The 20,507-nt window shown below is 65.2% G+C and overlaps 2 protein-coding genes across 3 annotated transcripts; both read right to left on the reverse strand.

The window, feature by feature from the left end:
• Positions 1 to 119: 119 nt before the first annotated feature.
• MYBPH (myosin binding protein H) lies at positions 120 to 7,475 on the reverse strand. Of its 2 annotated transcripts, XM_045860951.1 has the most exons (11): positions 7,199 to 7,475; positions 6,973 to 7,107; positions 6,198 to 6,365; positions 3,964 to 4,052; positions 3,403 to 3,598; positions 3,085 to 3,224; positions 2,365 to 2,524; positions 1,220 to 1,356; positions 900 to 1,086; positions 564 to 613; positions 120 to 262 (listed from the first exon to the last, which is right to left on the reverse strand). In XM_045860951.1, exons 1-10 carry the CDS (start codon positions 7,392 to 7,394, stop codon positions 597 to 599), a joined length of 1,425 nt encoding a protein of 474 aa, XP_045716907.1. In that variant the 5' UTR covers positions 7,395 to 7,475; the 3' UTR covers positions 120 to 262; positions 564 to 596. The 2 variants fall into 2 exon arrangements, with proteins under 2 accessions (XP_045716907.1, XP_045716899.1); XM_045860943.1 differs by lacking the exons at positions 120 to 262; positions 564 to 613 and having other exon boundaries at positions 803 to 1,086.
• A 1,700-nt stretch (positions 7,476 to 9,175) lies between these two features.
• Positions 9,176 to 16,757, reverse strand: CHI3L1 (chitinase 3 like 1). The gene is made up of 10 exons (XM_045816409.1): positions 16,656 to 16,757; positions 16,387 to 16,416; positions 15,465 to 15,666; positions 15,010 to 15,066; positions 14,138 to 14,288; positions 13,260 to 13,381; positions 12,339 to 12,462; positions 10,822 to 11,004; positions 10,398 to 10,514; positions 9,176 to 10,252 (listed from the first exon to the last, which is right to left on the reverse strand). The coding sequence occupies exons 1-10, from the start codon at positions 16,702 to 16,704 to the stop codon at positions 10,112 to 10,114; spliced, it is 1,176 nt and encodes a 391-aa protein (XP_045672365.1). The 5' UTR covers positions 16,705 to 16,757; the 3' UTR covers positions 9,176 to 10,111.
• Positions 16,758 to 20,507: the final 3,750 nt, after the last annotated feature.

Raw genomic sequence — 20,507 nt, forward strand, 5'->3', positions numbered from 1 at the left:
CCGGCGGTGACACGCACACCTTTATTTGAGTGCCTCTCACCCAGCCTGCAGCTCTGACCAACCGACCGTGGGCCTGGTGCCCGGGGAGCTGGGCCGGGCCTGCCAGGCCCCTCCTGGGTCCCGGGCTCCAGCCTCGGGGGAGGGAGGCTGGGCTGATGTCAGGGAGCAGAGCCATCAGCGGTCACTTTGGAAACGGGGGTCTGGGGCGTCCGCGGAGCTTGATTTTCGGCCTGGCGGCCCCGACCCCTCAAGCCCAGAGCACCTGGCAGAGGACACGCTTCATGAGCTCCCGTGGGGGAAGCGGGCCCCTCTCTCCTTCCCGGGCCTGAGCTTTGCCCACTTCCTCTGTGTCCAGAGCCTCACCTTGCAGGGGAGGCAGGGAAGGTTGTCGGCCCCACTTTCCTGACCAGACAGACACAGGTCCAAGAGGACACCCTGGCCTCCGGTCACTCGGAGCCAGGACCAGGCCGTGCAGCGAGTCACTGCCCTCCCAGCCTCCCCAGCAGGGCCCTGCCTGCCAGCTCCCCCGGGGGCTGTGTCCCTGGGGCGCCCCAGCCGGTTACCTTCGTCCTCACCACAGCCGCCTCCAGCGCTGTTCAGTGTGTGGCTGCGGCTGGGAGAGACACCACGTGTAAGAGCTGGGCCAGGGCGAGGGGTCCTCTGGGGACCAGACTGGTGGCGGCAGAGCCAGAGAGGCTCAGGGCCACAGTCCGGGGGACTCTCAGCCCCTCTGCCCACCCTGGGCTGCCTTCCCGACACCCAGGCCGCAGTGGTCTCACTACCCCGCAGCCTTGCCTTACCTCTCAAGGCTCAGCCTCCTCCAGCCCAGCGGGAGGGGAGGGGGCATCTCCTGCTCACCCCGACAGGTCCCCAAGGAGAGACCCTCCTCCAGCCCTCACCTTTGACCTCCAGCCGGCAGTCCGCAGTTGCCTCCCCCAGCACATTGATGGCCTTGCAGGTGTAGACCCCGGAGTCAAAGGGGCTGGGCTTCCGGATCTCCAGGGTGCAGACGCCTTGCTCAGAGAAGGCACGGTATTTGGGGTCCCCCTGGATGTTCATGTTGTTTTTCATCCAGATGATCTTGGGCTGGGGGGACATGGTCACAGGCGGCTGGGACGGTTGCGGGCTGGGACAGGGCCTCCAATGCGTCCTCAGGCCTTGGCGGAGATGCCCGGCCAGAGTCCTCAGTCCGCCTGCCCCGAAGGGCCCCAGCCCTCACCTTGGGAGAAGCTCGGACACTGCAGGAGAGCTGGGTGCTGTAGCCAGGGGTGGTGGTGTGGTCAACCAGGGGCTGGGTGAACGAGGGGGCTTCTGAGAAGTCTCTTGCAACAAACCTTTTAAGTTTGGTAGTAGTATCTGGGTTTGGGGAGAAAATGGGGTGAATCTGAGGTTACAGGAGGAGACCCTTCTCCTGAAACAGTAAGTTCCCATCTAGGTGTCATCTCCTGTGGAGCACAGCTGTCCAGGCGGTACGCTGGTGGCCTGGAGGAAGGCCTCAGCCTCCAGGGATCGCTGGGGAGCCAGGCACGGCCAGTGGGCGGGCACGTAGGACAGAAGGTCTCAAAGAGGCACAGGGCACCTGAGACCCAGGTGGGCCGGGGATGGGAGCAGAGAGGGGAGACGGGGAGCAAAGGTGGAGGTGATCTTGGCTGAGGTGGAGACCAGCAGCCCAGAGACACTGCATTTCATTTCCACTGTCTTTGGAGATCTGACTGGCTTTCCTTTTTTAACTAAAAATTTCTTCCTAATTCTGTGCGGCTCAGGCTGGTGTTAGAAAGGGTGAGCCTCCTGGAGCCGGCACAGACTCTGCGTGGGGGGGGGGGCCCTGGGGCCCTCAGAGTGAGGGTGAAGGGGCGTGGGACTTCACGTGTGACTGAGGGGCCACGCCCCGTGTGCAGACAATAAACACCGCGTCTCCCCGTCCGTCTCTGTGGTGGTGTGTCAGGGTTGGGAGGTTTGCGCTTTCAGCAGACTGGCCGGAGTCCACCCGCACACTGCCCGTCAGGCTGGCCCTGGGACTGCACTTGTGAAGCCCAATGGCTGCTCTGAGGTCAGCCACTACGGAAGGAAGACACGGTCTCCCGAGGGACCGTTCCTGTGGGCAAGGTGGTGCCCTGGCGTGCTCGTTCTAGCAGCCCACCTCGTCTGTCTCTCTGCAGCGGCGTGTGCTCAGCTGTGCGTGGGTGTGTATCTGTGCACGGCGTACACGGGTTTGGACAGGCGGCCCTGTCCTGGGAGCAGCATCCCCGAGAAGCCCTCAGGGAGGGCGGCTGGCACACCAAGGGAAACTGGGGATGGAGGTGGGGACAGAGGGTCAGCGCCGCTTGCCTCCTGGTCCGGGCCCAGGCCCAGGCCTAGACCCACCTGCCTTCTGGATGTGGGCAAGCTCCTTGGTGACCGCGGCCGAGGTGCTGAGTCCACACAGGTTTTCCGAGAAGACTCGGAAGGAGTACGAGTTGCCCACGACGAGGTCGGAAACGGTGCAGGTGGTTGGGTGGTAGCGCTCCAGCACGGTGAACCATTGCTGCGGGACCGGTCCCGGTCACCCAGGCCCTCAGCCCCCCTCGCCCCCCTGCTCACCCACTGCTCCAGCCCGGGAGACCGAAGCATCTGGCCTGGGCTCAGAGACTTTCAACTGGGAGAAGGGGCCCTGGGGCATTCAGGTGACCTCGCTGGGGCCCTCAGAGGATCCTGCGCCTCAGGCCCAGAGTGCGGCCCGAGGGCCAGCAAGTGCAGAGTCGGTGGGCAGCCTCTGAGTCCTCAGCCCTCGCCCTGAACCTCCTGGACTACCGCCTTCATTCTAGCAGGAGCCCCCAGTGATTCAGAGGCTCGTGAAATTTCCAGAAATCCCATGCAGAGCCTGGAGGGCCTCGGAGAGCACCGCCCCCGGCTGCCACCCGTGGGGTCCTCAGGGGGAAACCGAGGCCCAGAGACCAGAGCAACCTTCCAAAGTGGCGGGAGTCAGGCTCGTGGTGGGCAGCCCGGGACTGAGTCCCTGGACTCTCACGGGCTGGGCCTTCCCGGCCACCTGGGCCACCGCCCCTCCCGCCCAGTCCCCTCTCCCGCTCCGCCCCGGGGGCTCACCCCTGTCTTCCTGTCGGCCTTCTGCACCGTGTAGCCCAGGAGCTCCGTGTTGCCTGTGTCCTGGGGCGGTGTCCACTCAAGGGCAGCGTTGCAGCCCCAGACGTCCAGCAGCTTGATGCTGCTGGGAGGCCCCGGCTTCTCTGCAGGACCCGGGTGCCAGGGGTGAGGTGGAGGGCTGGCTTTGCCACCAGCCCTCGCCCGAGGCCCCGTCCCCACCGCTCTCCCCTGGTCTGGCTGCCCGAGCGTTGCTCTGGGGGCGGGAGGTGGGGGCTCTCTGGGCCCCTGGTGAGAGAGATCCCGGCCTCCCCGGCCCCGTACCTGTGACCAGGATGTCGATGGCGGCCCGGGCCTCCAGGTTGTCCAGCCGCACGGTGAGTTCATAGCGGCCTGAGTCGGAGCGCTGGGACGAGCGGATGAAGAGGATGGAGTCCTTGTCCCCCGTGTGCACGCTCACCCGCTGGCTGTCCAGGGCACGGCCGTTGTGGGTCCAGGAGGCCTGGGGCTTGGGGTTCCCCTGGGAGGGTGGAGCCCCCAGAGTGTGTGTATAGGAGGGGCCAGCCCCCGACAGCCCCCCAGTTCCAGCGTCTCTGGAGCTGTGTCTGGGCAGCTGTCCCACTGGCCCTTCCCAGGACGGGCCACAGAGGCTAGAGCCACAGGCCTAGGCCCAGCCTTACCCCAGGTGCCCAGCCAGCCCTGGGACAAGCTGCCCTGCCCACAGGCTGGAGAATGTGCGTGACAGAGGGAGGAAAGACCACCTGGGTGGGTCCCAGGTCACCCCCATGGGGACCCTGACATTTCCTGGGCTCTTCTGAGCTTTCCTGGAAACCAGGTGGGGCCCTGGTTTCCACCCGCCTGGTACCCTGGGCAGGAGACACGTACCTGGAAGGGGATCTGCAGGTTGATTGTCTCTCCCACCTCGCGGATGTAGGTCTGACGGAGGTGGCGGGGCACACGGATCTTGGGGGGCTCTGTATCAAAGCGAGAGTCTCAGCTCAACACCGCAGCGGGGCTGCTGACTGGTGGGGGCTGCTGGTGGGGCAGGAGGGCTCCTGAGTGAGTTCTGGGGCCGCGCCCCTGTGGGGTGGGGGAAGCCCCCACTGAGAGCAGGGGCCGCAGCCCCTGAGGCCCTTGGGGACGAAGATCCAGGAGACCCCAGGCAGGCAGGGCCTCCACGGTGTGAGAGGGAGGCCTCCGGCGTCGCTAGGCTCCTGGACCTGGCCAGGCTGGGGTGTGCACCTGCCGGCCTGTGTTCCCAGAGAGGAGGAGGGGGAGGAGGCGCAGAGCCTCGGCCCCCTGGTCCAGCCCCTCCACCCCCACCAGCCCAGCACCTTCTGAGAAGCCCCTGGGAGGCCCAGGTGCCCAGCGGTTTGTCTCCTGGTCACATGGAGGCTCGGGCCGTTTCCCTTCCCACCCCTGCCCAGTCCCACAGCTGGGGAGTTCTTCCCGACACCTGACTTTGGCCCCGGCAAGGGCAGGACCTGGCCGGCCTGCTGGCACCTCATCGGGAGCCACCCCTGAAGCCCCTGGGCATTCCCAGGGCAGGAGTCACTTGCCCCCAGGGGCGTGGAGCTGGTGGTGACTGAGGCTTCTCAGTGCAAACAGGTGGCCGCAGTTGGCGGAGGGAAGGAGACAGTGAGAAGGGACACTGTGTCTCCGAGGATTAGCTGGGTGGGCGCTGGGCTCCGGGAGCCTCGGGGTGGAATGCTTGGCAGCTGCAGGTGGCCGAGGAGAGACAGCTGAGCAGCCGAGGAACCTGGACTGGCCCGCACCCTGCCCTGCCCACCCGGCGGGCCTGGCTGGTCCCTGTTTGCTCACAGTCTCTCCCCCTTCTCTCCAGGAAATCCCCTTGTGCGCTGCCAGAGGAATTCAGCGGAGTCGTGGGTGCTGAGCCTGCCCATCAGCGTCGGGCTTTGGCGGAGAGGCCGGGCCCTTGCTGCCTCTCGGAGTCCGAGCACCCTGGGCCGTGGGGGGCTCTAAGAACCGCCCCAGCAAGAGGTCTCTGTGTCCCCCTGTGCAGCCCTGCCTCACCCAGACTGAAAGGCTAGGAATGTCCTCGGGTTCTGAAAAGCCCAGCAAGACGTCCTGCTACGTGGCAGGCAGGAACGGTCTGGGGGTCAGGTTTGGGCTAGGTCTCCTCCCGAGGGTCCCTGAGCAACGGTGGCAGCCTGTGGCTCTGAGCTCCCTGTGGGCCCCACGTCGCTCAGGCCCTGGAGTTGAGATGCGTGTCCTTAGGTCAGAGCTTGACCCCTCCCGTGGCCATGAAACCCCCAGTTTCAGGAGGCCTTGTTCAGAACTATGGGGTGCTCCCCAACGGTTGAGGTGGGACCAGGGGTGGAGGTGGAGAAAGCCTCAGGCCACAGGCTGGCCTGTGTCTCCCTTCACTGGGGCCCTGGGCCATCCCCAGAGACCTCGGATCAGAAGAAATGACTCACTGCCATTAGCGGACTGAAACCCGACCGGCCCTGGGAGGTGGCACCCGCAAATAGAAATCTCAGGTCCCCAGGGCGGTGCTGCCCTCTGGGGATGGAGAACCCTTCACGGGCCTTGCGAGGGCCCTCGTCTTCCTCCCACCAGAGACGCTGAGGGACAACATCTCTCTGTCCCCAAGCCTCTGCCCCGAGACCTGGAACCCGGGCCTCGTGGAACACTCAGGGAATGGGTAGAAGGGAGCTTTCTCGGCCCCTGGAGGGATGGAGATTAGGCAGGAGGAAGGACGGAATGGCTGTTAGCACTGGCAGGGGAACTGGGGAGCCTGAGCTTCACTTTGGGGGTCAGGAAGCCCCCACGCTTGGAGGCTGGGCCCCTCAGGGGAGTGGCCTCTTGCACCTCTAGAGGTCTGTTGTTGCACAGCAACCTGGAACTTTTTTTTGTTTTAGAGATTTTATTTTCTTTCACAATAAGCTGCTCTGAGAACTATTCATATGTGAATTATAAATAAATATCTACCGATGTGCACAGTGGCTGACAGGGAACCCGGAGCTTTCTTAAGGCAGGAAGGTGGCCCCGTGCGGCGTGTGCAGCCGTGGTGCGGGACGGGGGACGACGGCCCCCTTCTCTCTGGCCACTGGCCTCGGCTTCTCTGGCCCTCGGACAAGGTGCCTGGGGAGGTTTACCTACGATCTCGCGGATGTGCACCGGCTGGTCCAGCACTGCCGGCGGGCCGGCCCCCGCGGAGCTCACAGCAGCCACGCGCAGGAAGAACTTGTCTCCCAGGGCCAGATTCCGCAGGGTCTGCTGGGTCACCATCACGGGCCTGGCGTTCACGGGCACCCACTCCGAGGCTGCGGGGGAGGGGGTGTGAGGCCCCAGCTTGGGGGTCAGGGCGGCCGGCCCTGCGGGGCGTCCCTTCTCGCTGGTGACTGGGGAAGTTGACCTCCCTCTCAGGCCTATTTCCCCCCTCTCCCCTTCCCTGCCTCTCGTGTCCAAACGGCGTTGAGGACACCTGCCATTAGGGCCGACGGGTGGCCGGGGAGGTGTGGCTGCTGAAGATCACGGAGGAGGGACACATTTGCCAAGTCACCCAGAAGGTGGGGTCTGCGGCAGGACCCCGGCGGACTTTGGCCGCCGGGGGCGGAGGACAGGCGTCGGTCCTCTTTCTCCATATTGTCTCTCACTGTCCCCCTGCCCTCCCCCAGCAGGGTCTCCTGAGATGCAGCCCCTCCCTCACCCCCCTGCAGAGCAGAGCCCAGGCCCGGGCTTCTGGGCCGTCTCTCAGGGGCTCCCTGAGCTGGGGGACGGCCCCTCCTAAGGTCACTCAGACACCCCTGCCTCCACTCTCCGGGTGTGTCTCCCCGACCTACCGACGGCAACACCAGGGGCTCGTCCCTGCTGTCTCCAGCCCAACCACCCGCCTGCCCGGGCGCACCCAGGGCCTGGCCCGCAGCTCACCTCCCTCCCTGCGAAGCTCCAGCAGGTAGCCCTGGAGCCCCAGCTTGCCCAGCCGCTCTGGGGGCTCCCAGCTCACGGTCACTGAGCTGTCGCTCACATCCTCCACGGTCAGCTGCAGAGGGATGCTGGGCAGGTCTGCGGGGGGAGGAGGGGAGAGGGAGGTGGCCAGGAGCCCCCTTCCTCCGGCCATCCTGCCTGCCCCTCCACATGCCCCACCTCTTGTCACCTTCACTTGGAGGCACAGGTTTAGCAGCCGCAGGGGCAGGTGCTGGAGGTGTTGGTTCAGGAGCCTGCTCTTCCTGCGTGATCCTCCTCGGCGACGCTGCCCCTTCCTCTGCGGGCTCTGCGGGCACCTGGGCCACCTCGGAGGTGTTCTCCCCTGGGCCAGAGGCGGGGGCCTCTGAGGCGGCTTTTCCCGTCATGGCCGGGCCGGCGGGGGGGCCAGCTGAAGTGCGCAGAGGTCAGCAGTGGAGGGTCTGGGCCTCCAGGGTGCCTGGGACACCTAGGTCCTGGCTTATATAGGCAGGGCTGCCCCACCCCCAGCCAAATGGCTCCCAGCTGTGGGGTCAGGTCAGGTGGGGGGACTGGGGGGCGGGGAGGCGTTCAGGCCAGGAATAGCTCTGGGGGAGGGACGCAGGGTCCCTTGAGGAGCACGCTGCGTCGTCCATCACCCCGGCTGGCTCTCCGCAGTCAGGGTGCTGATGCCCAGATGGGAGGACGCACAGATGGGCGAGAGCGGACATTGCCAGGAGCCTGTGCCAGGGGTCAGGACGGAGGGAACGAGAGTGTCCATCTGGAGGGTGAGCCCAGATCAGGCCCAGCTGGCCTCCCGGGGGTCATGTGTGCCCAGAGTTCCTCGGCCTGGGGCTGGGGCCCAGACAGCCTTCCCTGGGGAGCCTCTGGCCCTTGGCCCCTGGCCCGCCCCTCCCCTGGGGCCTCCCTGGTGCTGTGGGAATTGAGAGCCCTAGAGAGGGAGGGGATTGGGATCCCAGGGTGGGGCCGAAGAAGGCCTTTTAGGGATGAGATTCTGGGAAGGGGTCTAAGGCCTGTGGCTACTGCCTCTGCTGGGGATGCTGGCCAAGGCCTCTCTGGGCCTCCGTGTCCCCACCGGCCACAGAGCAAGCAGCGACAGACCCCGAGCCCCTGGGGTGGGGTCAGGCCAGCCCGGCAGGTGTGGCAGAGGGCCTGGGGGAAGCCGGCAGGCCGCCTCGTCGTCGGAGCAGGGCCTGCGGGGCGTGTGCAGCACGGGAAATGGGGCGGGGCGGGGTTCATGGATTCACGGAGGACTCAGGTGGCTGGCCCCTTGGCAGGCCGCGGAACTCCGCGTGCTGGGGAGAAGGGGCCTCGAGGGCTCTCGTTGCCGCTGGGGGTGTGAACAGGGGCCGTCCCTTCGGGGACAGTGGGATGGGTCTGCACGTGCGGCGTCCGCCCCCCAGGCCCCGCGGCGACGCCCTGGGGGCTCACACAGGTTCGCCAGGGGACGGATGCGCTGACAGCGTCCACGGCAGGGTCTGTGCAGCAGCCGGCACGGGGGCGGGGGGAAGAGCAGCCTCCGCAGCGGACGTGCCAGTGACCGTGAGTGCGGGGGATGCCGGCACCCAAGAGGCAGAGCAGGCCGCCTCCTGTGCATGCGGCACCCCCCCCACCCCGGGAGGCCAGGGTGGGGTGGTGGCCTTTGGGCGGGGTTTCAGGACCTCGGGTGTCATGTCCTGTCCTGGGTGCTGGTTACACAAGTTTTCACTGCACAACTCTTTCCATTAAAAATACACTTTCTGCGCCGGCTTCAGTGTGTATGGTGTGCCCCGCAATTTAAAAATAAATGCACACGTGATTTACTCAGGGTCCTCAGCCACAGGCACGGCCTCGGGCCCAGGAGCCAGGCGTGGGCAGTGTGGCTGCCTCTCACCCCTGGCTGCCCTTGCTGGGCAGCAGCGTGAGGGGCCCCAGCGCCTGTGGGCTCCGCCAGGTGACTCAGTGTCCTGCCGGGCAGGGGCGGGTCCTGGAGGCCCGGTCCCCACCCTGCCCTCTGAGTCGGCAGCTATAAGTGAGTCTGACGGACCTGGAGCCCTGAGTCAGCCCTGCCGAGCCGGCCCAGTCGGGGAAGGGTGGCCCCAAGGGGTTGCGGCGGTGGGGTGAGTGCTCAGGGGCTCGCAGCCCTGGGCTTCTAAAGACCCTTGGGTGGGGGGTGGGCAGGAGTCTGGGGCCAGGGAATGCTTGGCTCCACTGGGCAGCTGCGGAATGTCACGTCCCCTTGAGGTGCTGGCCAGGTCCCCACTCCTTTTGCCTTTGGCCAGGCCATGACCTCGGGACCAGTTGTATCTGCCCAGCTTCAGCGGGCTCAGATTTCAGGGCGGCCAATAGCCATCTCTTTCCCTGCCCCTCAAGCGGGTCTCCAGAACCACTGGGCCAGGTCCCAGAGCCCACACTGCACGAACGAGGTCCCTGGGTCCCTAGCTGCGTCTGGACCCTGGACACCAGGCAAGCCGTCCCCATTGCTGTGCAGCCCCCCACGTGCCCGGGGCAGCCTGTGTGGAGGAGCCGTGGTCTCTGCTGAGGGTGTCCCAGGAGGTAGGGGAGGGGGCGGGGGGCTGACCCTGGTCTCCTTTGGGACTCCGTGTCCCCTTCTGCAGGCTCAGGGCCCCCCAGCCCAGGGGAGAGGAGCCCAGAAGCGACGGGGCGGTCAGGCCCACGGGCCTCAGAGACGGGCTGGGGCGAGCCCCGCACGCTGGAGCGCTGATACTTTATTGAGCCGCCGTGGAGCCAGGAGGGGAGACACAAGGACGCTGCGGCTGCAGGTGGGAAGGTGGGCCTTGCGGAGGGCGTGGTCACCACTTTCTGGACAAAGCCTGGTGCTGGCTGTGGCCTCAGACTGGGGGCCCGGGGAAGGGAGCTGGGCTTTCGGTCACAAGCGCTTTCACTTCTCGGCCATGTGCTCTGTGCCTCGTCTGACACTGTGGGTCCCCAGCCCTCACTGCCCCACAGCCACCTGCGTGTCCACGTAGCTGAGCTCAGAGCTGTGGCCTCTGCATGGGCCGCAGGGGAGGAGATGGGGCTCAGCAGGGCAACTGACCGGCCCCCCGAGGAGCAGGACTGCAGGTCGAGGGGCACCCCCGAGCTACGAGTGCCGGAGGGCAGAGCACTAAGCCGCAGCAAGGGCATCCCTGATGGCACTTGTGAGCGGGAAGTGCAGGTTCTGGCCACAGAAGGTGCCCCGGAAGTCGTCCAAGTCCAGGGCCCACACCATGGCTCCAGCCAGCTCCCTGCTCCTCAGGTACCGCACCTTCAGGGAGTAGGCAGGGGGCAGGGCTGGAGTGGGGGTGGAGCCTGCTGTCTGGGCCCCTCCCTGGGTGGGGGGACACTCCGGGTCGCTCAGCCCTGCAGGTCCTCCTCTCCCTCTTCGCCCTGGGATGTGGCCGGGGTCCTACCTTGGTTTTGACACTCTCCTGGTCGTCATACCCCACCCACTGGTTGCCCTTGGTGGCATAGGGGACCTGCTGGCCGGGGAGCCTGTGCACTGTGGCTCCTCGAAGAAAGTCACAGATCTGAGCAGAGAGCAGGGCAGGGGGCGGCACTGAGACTGCAGGTCACAGGGTGCAGTTCCTGGGTCCCTCTCAGGCCCACAGGCTACAGGGGCACCATCCCCCACTGCCGGCTTCCCGAAAGCTCGTGCTAAGCAGATGCGAACGTCCCCAAGCTGTGTGGCCCCAGGCCGCACAGACCAGAGGCAGACAGGGTGTGCTTCGCCCCACTCCCTCCCGTCCTGTGGGGCTCGTGCCCTGGAACACTGTTTTTATTCCGGGGGGGTGGAAGGGGGTGGGGTGGGGGGCCCGCCTTCTCCCCAGGACATACCTCATAGTAGGCGAGCGTCCCTTCCTCCTGGGTGAACTGGCCTGGTGTCCCCGGCCCCGAGCTGGGGGCCCCCACACCGGTCTCAGAAGAGGCCAGCGTGAAGCTCCTCCCAAAGGCGGGGATGCCCATCAGCAGCTTCTTCGCCGGGACCCCCAGCCTCAGCATGTAGCCCACGGCGTAGTCCTGGGGGACGGGGGACAGTGGAGCCCTTAGGCTTGTGAGGGCTACCCCATCCCTGCAGGTTCCCAGGGTTCCCCTTCCCTCCGGGAGCGAGTCGCCTTGGTCTGGAGGGCGCCCAGTCTCACTCTCCAAAAGCCCCACTGTGGGGAACCGCCCTGCCTGGTTTCAGTAGCCGTGACCCCTGCCAAAACTGAGGCTGGGTGAGCGACCTTGGACCGTAAGCCACTAAGGAGACAAAAGCTTATCTCCCTGGCAGGGGCGCTGCTTCTGCTCCTTTTACTTCACCCTGCCTGGCCCCCAGTGCTTGGTTGGTTGGCCAGTGACTGGTAAGATTGCCCAAGGGGGGGAACGACCTCAGACAGGCACGGTCACATGGGAGGCCCCCAAGGAAGGACATTGGGGGCTACAGCAAAAGGGGGTGATGGACCCTCGCCCTTTGGCTTTGACAAAGTCTGAGTCCTCATTCCATCTATGAGGGGTCTCCTAATCTCTTGGCTGCCTTACTTCCCCTGCTTGTCTTAAGTCTAAGACAATGCCTTAAGCCTGAAACAATGACAGAGGGCGGTGCAGCCCTTTGCTGGAAGGGGTTGGTATCCCGGGTGATCAGGCCTAAGAAAGAACGTGTAAAATCCTGTGAAACCTGCTTTGTTTAGAATGCTCTCAATTAAATAAGGGTCCAACCAAGAAGTAAGTTTGTTCCTCAAAGTTTTACAGCTCTTTAGCTCTCTGACCCTGACTCAATAGGCCCTCAGAGTTCTTTGTTATCTATTGTTTGATCCTTACTGCCTGGCAATGATCGATGAGCTTTATCTGTATTCCTGTGCAATTGAACCCAATAAAAGCCCATTGAGAAACAGGCTCCTGGTCCTTTTCCTTTGAGTGATTCACCACCTTTCCTCCCCAAGCAGATCATGTCTTGGTAGACTTATTCTCATCCGTGGAGGCCGGGGGCGGGGGTGGGGGGAGCTCAGCAGGAGGAGGCCCCCCCAACCCCACGGGCACCGGGAGGCAGTGTCACTGTGTGACAGTTGCAGAGGTCGGGTGGCTGGCTCAGGCCCCAAGGCGAGCACATGGCCAGACCGGCCTCCACAGCCCAGCGTGCTCTCGTCCCCCTGCTGCCGGTACGGTCCCTCTGTGGCCGTGGGGGGACACACGCCAGGGGAGGCCCAGCCTTCTCTGTGCCCAGACCTCTGGGAACCCGTGGCCCTTGGGCCTCAGTGAGGCATCATGGGCATCATGAGGATGTAGGGCGTGGCCCCTGACCTTGCCTTGCGGGCTGACTGAGGAGTGGGGGGTGGTGCGTGGGGCTGGCCAAGACACCCCCACCCCACACTCACAGCGTTGCTGAACCTGTCAGCACTTGCCACCCCCGGGCCCCGGAACAGGGGGCTGTGGTGGCCGGTGCTCTGGCGCCAGGCTCCTTGGAAGTCGTACGTCATGAGGCTGATGAAGTCCAGGTGTCTGCAGCAGAGAAGACGGGAGGCAGGGGGCGAATCAGAACAGCTCTCGGCCACAGGACCACCAGCCCCGCGGGATGTGAGCCGGCACCCGGGTGGCTGAGAGATGGGCCGTCCACCCAAACCCCCATCGTGCCAAAGGGCCCGCCGTCCCGCCTGCTGGTCCCTCCAGCCCAGCGGGTTCATCCCACCGAGAGCGACTGAGCGTCATCAGCAACAGCCTGTGAGGAGGCAGCAGCACAAGGGCACCTGGGCTGCGACCGCACACCTAAGGGAGGGGCCGCAGGTGGACTCGTGAACTGGAGCGTCAGGTATTGGGGAAAGAGGTTAGAGGGCTCCCTCTTCCCTACCCTGCAGGTGGTCGATTTCAGCTCTGAGTCTCCACCTCCCTGCGATCGTAAAGAGGGCTCGAGAGCCTTGGGGGGAGCCCTTGTTCTCTGGTCCCGTTTCCCAGGACCCAGCCTTTGCTCCCCCCGCCATCAGGCCGTTGGGGGGCAGCGCCTTCTCCCTGGGGTGAGGTGAGGGTGTGGCCTGAGGGGCAGAAGGCGGTCTGTGGGCACCCTGGCCACCTGGAAAGGAGGCACAGCCTCACCGTGGCTTCGCTCCCCAGGGATACGCCCGCTGCCCACTGCCCACCCAGCTGTGGGGAGTGCCCAGTCCTGGTTTCGGGTTTCACAGAGTCTCCCTCTTTCTTCTCTAGATGCCTGCACTGCAACTCCCTGCTCTGCTCAGGACCCCAAGTGGAGGAGGAAAGACTGGGGTTACTATGCCCAGGGACGACACAGTAGGGTGGGGACTCACTGGGCCAACCGGGCGACGTCATAGCCTCCATCTAGGGCCACCTTCCCAGCAGGCAGCGCGGCGCTGAGGAGCAGCTGCTCTGAGCCCTGCCGGGCTTCCTTCGCAAACTCGGCCCTCATCTCCTGGGCGGGAGAGAGGCGAGGGAGTGGAAGGGAGCCTGGAGGGGGGAAGGGGAGCCCCGAGGAGGGAGGCCGGGCCCTGAGTGTCTCATGGCCTCCCGCTGCTGCGACCCCGGCGGTGTGGGGCTCCGTGGCAGGACAGGGGCCCGTCGGTGGTCCTGTCGCAGGCATGCTCTTCCTTCCCCTACAGACTGTGTGGATGCATCTGGCCTCCACCTCGTCTCTGCTCAGCGCCACCCCCTGCCACCCCCTGCCACCCCGTGCTGCAGAGGAGATCCCGTGGGGCTGCTGCTGGTGCTGGGAGAAGTTTGCCTTCTGGTCTCTGCCCTGTCACAGCTGGCACACGGGGCCACAGGCTGAAAGGGGCTGTACTGCTGCTGGGGACAATCACCCCGCCCCTGGGGTGACTGGAGATGCCTGGGTGGCCCCATATGTGGCTGAGTGTCCCTGATGCAGCCTGTTGCTTTGGGACCGAACAGGGGTAGTGACGGCCCACTATCTGTGTGGGTGCTCTGCCGAGTGACCTTCTGCTTCCTAGGACCTCACCCCACTACCCACTGTGGTCACAGGGGGTCTTCCTGCTCCGGGATGTCTCGGGTCTGGCCCATGGGCCTTTGCTCTGGGCTGGATCCCAGGACCCTGAGGTCTGGGGCCTCAGTCCTGCTCTCCTGCTGTCAGGAGGACGCCGGGACAGACAGCTTCCGTCCACCCCTCCCGCTACCCACCCACCTCCCTGCCCGTCCCGGAGCCAGCCAGCACCTTGACCAGCGTGGTGAGATGCCGCTTGTCCCTGCGTCCGGGGTAGAGCCAGGCGAGGTCCAGCCCGTCAAAGCCGTGGGCCCTCAGGAACGGCGGCACCGACCTGACGAACGTCCTGCGGTGCTGGGTGTTGGAGGCTACTCTGGAAAACCTGGCATGAAAATCGCCCCCGCAGAGTGCTTAGCGCTGAAACGCTGGGGGTGGCCGCCCTCTGGAGCGGCTTCTGTGCGAGGAGCAGGGAGCGCGCGCCCCGCCCCCGCCCCCGCCCCCGCCCCCGCAGACTCGGGAGCAGCCCTTCTCAGCCTGTGCTTCGGGGCCTGGCGCTCCTGGTTTCCCAGGCGCGCTCAGCACCTCCTGGCCAGGCACCCCGCGCAGATTATAGCCTGAGGCCCAGTTATCTTGTCTGCAAAGTGGGGGCACGCGCAGTGAATATCTCAGTGCCGCTGTGAGGGTCGCCTAGGTCAAGGGCTGGAAGGGCGCCCGACTGTGAGCGGGCTCAGAGCCGCCGGAGCGCTGGAGGCCACGCCCACCGCCACGGGAAGCCCGGGGCCCCTGCCCCGCTCCTGGGCACCCTCCCAGGCCTCCATCCCCGGGTTTCCCGTTCTTTGTCTCCCTCTCTGTCCGGCCCCGCAGGTTGCAGAGCTCGGGTGGCCAGAAACCCTCCGCTGCCAGGGTGAGAGGTCTTGAACGGGGCCAGGAGGCCCACGGGCAGTGGCCGTGACGCTCGCGAAGCCCCTGTCACTCTGGCCCAGTTTCTCGCTTGGGCTCGAGGCCGCGACCTAACCAGGCGGGCCCGGACCCTCCTTCCGGAGGGCGGGGATAGCTGTGCCTCCCCACTCCCGCGCCCTCACCCTCTGGGGAGCGGGTCCTACCTTTGAGAACCGAAGTTCCACCCTCCTACCGACAAGAGGGTCTTCAGGGCGGGGTTCCTGCGGGGTGTGAGGGGGCAGGAGGGCCGGGTGGGTGACGGTGCCATGTGGCCCCGCGTTCGGCCTCTGAGGTCCTTCCGCGCCCGCGATGCAGCGTCTCGGCTTGAGGTTCGCTGCCCGTTTCTGTGTCCCTCCGCCGCAGGGAAGCCCGGACGCGGAGAAACAGAGTTGGGCGCGACCCTCGTGTCCTCGGAGAGACGCCCCGGGGACAGGAGGGCCCCGGAGCACAGCCGCCTCCGCCCTCACCCCCAGCGCTGCCCTCACCACCTGCTCCCACTGCGGCCGAGGCCTCAGACTCTCTCTGCAGAGGTGGGTGCAGGGGGCCCTTGGCCTCGCTCCGGAGCGGAGGCGCGGCTCCCCCTCCACCTGCCTCCTGCCCGGCCGGCCCTGAGCCCAACCTGTTCTTAAGTGTGTTCAGCGTGTCATACAGGGTCACATCGTTCCACTCCCAGGTGTCGATCTCGTTGTTGCTGATGTTGGCAAAGCTGTAGATGATGTGGGTGCAGAGGAAGGGGTCGATGGCATCTGGGAAGCAGCTGCCGGCCCCCTGGCGATACTGGGACCAGCTCGTGTAGTAGCAGGCCAGTGTGGACGCAGCACCTGCAGGAGAAGTCGGGTGGGGCCTGGGCCAGGCTTCTGCCAGGGGCCCCCTGGCTGCTGAGCCCCGAGCCCAGCACACGGGGCAGGCGCATGAGCAGCGCTGGAATTGTGCACGGAAACGGTGGTGCATGCAGGAGCCTGTGCCTCGGGAGCTCCGGGTCTGATGAGGAAGCAGGACCAGGAGTCCCTGCACGTAGGGAAGGCTTCCCGGAGGTTGAGAAGGGGAGGAGGGAGCACCCCAGGGCGGCTGTGCCAGGAGATCCTGGCCTTTGGGAGCCTTGCCTGGCCTGTAGTGGGTCCTGGGTCTGACCCCGCCTTCCTGTGGGGGTGGCCCTGACTTGAAGGCCACCTGGAACAGCAGCATCCCAGGCCCCTGGCCCGTCCCCCAAGCTGGGCACCGTGTCCAGGGACCAGGAGTCCTTCCCCTCCCTCCTCCTGACGTTTCTGCCTTTTTGCAGGGAGAACCTGGGTGCTGCTCACCCACCGGCCACTGGGTCTCCCCTGGTCTCCACGGAACCCTGGCCTCTGACCGATTTTTGTTGTGAAAAATTTCAAATATACAGAAAAGTAGAGAATAGCAAGGTAAACATGAAAATACTTCTCACTTTCGTTTAACAAATGTTAATATTTCTGAGCCTTTATGAATCACAGAAGAACCTGGAGGGACCCCCTGCCAGGCCTCCCTCAGCACAACAGTCTCCCCACCCAGGGGCCACTTACAGCTCGGGAGCAGCAGCAGGACCAGGAGGCCTGGGGGAGGGAGAGCCGGGTCAGACCACTGCAGCTACTGCTGCCCTTCCTCCACGCCCCCCACCCCACAGTCAGGGCGTAATGGCTAGCTGCCTCCTCCCCTTCCCGGCCCTGCTTCCTCTCCGTCCACCCGTCTGTCCCTCCCCCAGCGGGTCCAGACCCCTCTGTGCAGCGGCTCTGTGTGCAGCTGGGCCGGTCAGCCGGCGCCCGCAGCCCAGACCCGCGGCCAGCCCCCAGACCTGCGTGAGCCGCCCTCAGGCCCGTGCTGGGTGCAGTGGAGAGGGGCATGGTGTGGCCTCTTCCTGCGCTTGTGGTGCCCAGCCGCCCTGCCAGAGCCTCTTCCCTGCCCCACACTTCCTTTTATACCTGTCCCACGCACAGCCCTGCGCCCCAAACCATCCATTTATGGGAACTGAGCTGTCAGTGGAGGAACCGCCAGACTGGGCAGTGGCGGAGAAGCACCCTGGGCCCCCAGGGAGGGTTGCGAAACCCCCGGGGGTTGTGAAAACTTGGGCCAGGTCTTCAGGAGGCACCTGCCTTCGCAGAGCCATTGGGGTGACGCCCTGGAACTGCCCCAGGGACCGAGTGTCACTTCCGAAGACCCTCTGCGGCCCCCCACCCCGCCCCCTTGGCCTTCCCAGCCAGTATCTGGACTTCCGCGGCAGCTCTCGCGTTTGTGACCTCTCCGTCCCCAGCTCCCGGCCCGGGCCCTCGGCCAGGGAGAAGCGGGGCACAGTCGGGCTCTGCAACCCACCGCGCCCCAGCAGGCTGTGCCTTACTTCCTCCCCGCGTCCAGCCGCACCCCGCCCGACCTGCTCTCCCCTGGGGGTTCTCTCTGTGAGCCTTTTCCCGCAGCTGGGCCTGAGAGTGAAGGCCTTTCACTCTCCGTGGTTATTTAGAGGGAAAGTCAGCTTGGAGTGGGAAATTCCCAAGAATTTCCGATGCGCCTCTGGGAAGGAGCAGGAGAAGGTGTGTCGCCAGCCTGAGGCTTCAGTGTGGCACCAAGGAGCAGGACAGGTGGCCCCTGGTCCCCAGGAGCAGGCCACCGGGGGACTCCCACAGCCTCTGCCCTTCTCTGAGGTGCTTTGAAAACCAGGCCTGACGGGTGACTCACCCCCATGCAGACCCCTCTGACCCCTCACCGCTCAGGCGGAGACTAAAACTCCTCACCGAGGCTCCGCATGCTTTGGCCAAAGATCCAGGGCAACCCCGTTCTCTGCCAGCTATAAATTAATTAACAGGCAGTGAATGAAAAGCTCAGAACAGCAAAAGCCAGAACTGGGTCAGAGGGCTTCTCAACAAAGTGCCTTTATTTTCCCGGGCCCCCGCGGTCGTGACCCGAGGTTGGCGCCGCAGGCTCCCTGCCCCTCTGTGCACGGCCGCTCCCTCTCACCCCCCGTCTGCTCCCTGTGCTGTGCGGCCAGAGTCACCCTCCGTGGACACTGAAGTGTCAGCACTTCCCCCTTGAAGGCGCTGGACTCCTTTTGTGGGGGGTGGTTGGCACAATGGCCTCCAGCAATAGCTCCGTCTCCCTGACGGGGGGCACGGAGGGGGGCTCCCTCTGGTCTCTGACAGAGGTGGTGCAAAGTGGCGAACATTTTCATGGGGGCGTAGGATGTGGATGAAACACAGCCTATTTTCACTCTCTCCCTCTGTCAGAAGTTATCTCTCGGGCGCAGACTGGCCCGAGCCGTGTGCTCCGAGGCCTCCCCGAGGTGTCTCGGGGACAGGCGGGGCTGGCCGAGGTCCCGGGCTGGCAGCCCTCAGCCTCCCGTCCCGCTGGCCCCCCACTGCCCCGAGCCCTCTTCTGTCCTCGAGTTTCCTCTCCACTCTCCCACCATTCATTTTCCCGTCAACAGCGGCGAGGTTTGCGTGCTCCTTACAAGCTAATGAGGCAGCCACAGTGCTGTGGGCTCTGGCATGTCAGAGACGAAGGACTCGTCCACGGCAGTGCCAGTGAGCTTCGTGTTTGCGTCACTTCCTGTGACGGAAGGACCAATTTTGAGCTGCCGTCAGGGCAGTCCACAGGGTGACAGCCTGCTCACAGCGAGTCCTGGCAAGGGGACTGGAAGACGCGTGTGTGGTTTCAGGTCCCCGAGCCGTGGGTGTGGCCCAGGCGGTAGGAGGGCCTGTGTGTGGGCCTCAGGGCCTCAGGAAGCTGGTGTGCACGGAAAAGGGGTTCGTGGAGGGTGACCCCCCAGGGGATGTGCTTGCAGATTCCCGACTGGTCAGGCCGGGGTGACGGCCGGGGTGACGGCCATGCTCCGGCAGGTGACTTCTCTGCTGAAAGGCTTTTCTCCGTCTCCAGCCAGCCCTGCACCTTGCTCCCCCGGCCTGTGCATGTGCACCTGTGCATTGCGTGTGCATCTGTGTGACAGGCCGTGACCAGAAGCAGGAGGAGGAGAAGGGGAAACAAGCACGACCCCCTCCAGAAAGCCCGTAACCCCGTGAACTCGCCCGTGACCCAGTCCCCGCCTAGTGCATGTGCAACGGGGCAGTCGCAGCGCCCTCCTCTGAGATCTCGCTCCCCGGGGGCTGTGCATTGGAGTTTGGCTCAAATGCATTTTTACAAACGTTATTTGTGTGTTCGGGCGTTTCTTACGTCGACGTGGAGCGAAGAGGTGCGAGCCGGGGGGCTGTTCCTGGTCTGGCGCCCTTCCCCGAGACCCCCAGCGCCCTTGACCCCGACCTCCGTTTTCCCTGCCTCCACAAGGAGCCGCGCTCCTCCCTCATTCCCACCCCCACAGGCCGGGGCTCCTCGCCCTCCCTAGCGGCCGGCACCCTTAGGAACAGAACTGTTTCCAAACAAGAGTCACCTGACAGCGAGGAGGCCGTAGCCTGGACTTGCCTCCACTGAGGCGGTGCTGTCTCAGCCCAAGTTGCTTCATTTCCTGCTGGTGAGAGGTCCTGTGTGTCGGTCGGCTGGCTTGTCATGGGGCTGGGATGAAGGAGAGAAAACTGTCCCCTGAGCTTCTCAGGGAGAGAGGAGGTCAGCCCCTGTGACTGCAGGCGAGGCCCCCACCGACCACCCGCCCTCCTGTCCTCGGCGCCCAGGACAGCGGACCGGGCTGCTGGGGTCACGGTGCCCACGGGGCTCGCTCGCCGTGGCTGCGTTCAGTGCACAAACCACTCAGTCGGCCCAGCCTCTTCTCGGCCTGTGGTGAGCCCCATGCCGGGCCCAGCGTGCACGTGCCCTGGGCACCCCGGCTGTCTGTCCTGGTCCGGCTCATGCACTGCCCGAGTCCAGGGACGGCGCTCCAGGCCCAGCCTCAGTGCTGGCGCCCGGTCTGCTCCAGCCCTCGCCTGGCCCGCCCCCGACCGGGAGAGGATATCTTTCCTTTGCCAGGTTCCGGTTCTTTGTTTTTTCATCGCTGACGGCTCGTGTAATCTTGAATCACAGATCAATCTTCATAAGAACTCTGAAAGTTAAATCTCTTATAAAGGAGGAAACTAAGACCCAGAAAAACTGCCCGAATCTGAACACAGCCAGTAAGCAGAGCCCAGACCCCAGTCTGGGCTGCGGTCTGCAGCCCTCTCTCAGTGGGAAGCGGCTCCCACCACTGGGCGGGGGGGCGGGGGGGGGGCGGCTAGAAACAGCCGTCTCCAGGTATCGGGGGCCTGGTGCCCTGGGGATCTCTCCTGCAGCTGGGGCGAGGAGGTCTGGACACCCTCTGAAGGCCAGGTGCTCCGAGTCACTGCAGGGACTTAGCCCCGGATGCTCACCCCACAGCGCACAGCGGGGAGGGAGCAGGGCAGCTGGGATGGAGCAAGCGCCTGACTTCTCCCGCTGAGGGCGCACTGAAGGTGGAGGGAGCGCCGGCCCCCCTTGCTGCCCTTTGTTTCCGGGAAGGGGCATCTCGTGGCTGGTGGTTGCCCATGGCTAGCAGGCTGTCTAGTGCAACCTCCCCACTGGGCAGTGGGACACAGGGGACAGGGGACGAGAGGTCTCTTGTCCAAGGCCACCCAGGGAGGCAGAGGTGAAGGCCGAGTGTGCTTTCCTCCGCACCCAGACCCCTGGAGTCTGGCGGGAGGAACATGGTGGGGGATGCTCCTCTGTGCTCTGTGGTCCCCGGTGTGTAGCCCCCAGCCCC

This window comes from Phyllostomus hastatus, unplaced genomic scaffold (genome assembly GCF_019186645.2).
Source record: "Phyllostomus hastatus isolate PE091 unplaced genomic scaffold, TTU_PhHast_1.1 phas_contig_148, whole genome shotgun sequence".
NCBI lineage: Eukaryota > Metazoa > Chordata > Mammalia > Chiroptera > Phyllostomidae > Phyllostomus > Phyllostomus hastatus.

What these genes read in the sequence shown, in the direction of transcription:
- CHI3L1 (XM_045816409.1), bottom strand. Translation starts at nt 16,704, where the DNA reads ATGCCCCTCTCCACTGCACCCAGCACGGGCCTGAGGGCGGCTCACGCA. An exon ending in ATCTCACCACGCTGGTCAAG is followed by an intron (nt 13,382 to 14,137) that starts GTGCTGGCTGGC and finishes TCTCCCGCCCAG; the next exon opens with GAGATGAGGGCCGAGTTTGC. An exon ending in GACGTCGCCCGGTTGGCCCA is followed by an intron (nt 12,463 to 13,259) that starts GTGAGTCCCCAC and finishes TCTCTGCTGCAG; the next exon opens with ACACCTGGACTTCATCAGCC.
- MYBPH (XM_045860943.1), bottom strand. Translation starts at nt 7,394, where the DNA reads ATGACGGGAAAAGCCGCCTCAGAGGCCCCCGCCTCTGGCCCAGGGGAG. An exon ending in TGCCCACATCCAGAAGGCAG is followed by an intron (nt 1,357 to 2,364) that starts GTGGGTCTAGGC and finishes CCCCAAACCCAG; the next exon opens with ATACTACTACCAAACTTAAA. An exon ending in GTGTCCGAGCTTCTCCCAAG is followed by an intron (nt 1,087 to 1,219) that starts GTGAGGGCTGGG and finishes ATGTCCCCCCAG; the next exon opens with CCCAAGATCATCTGGATGAA.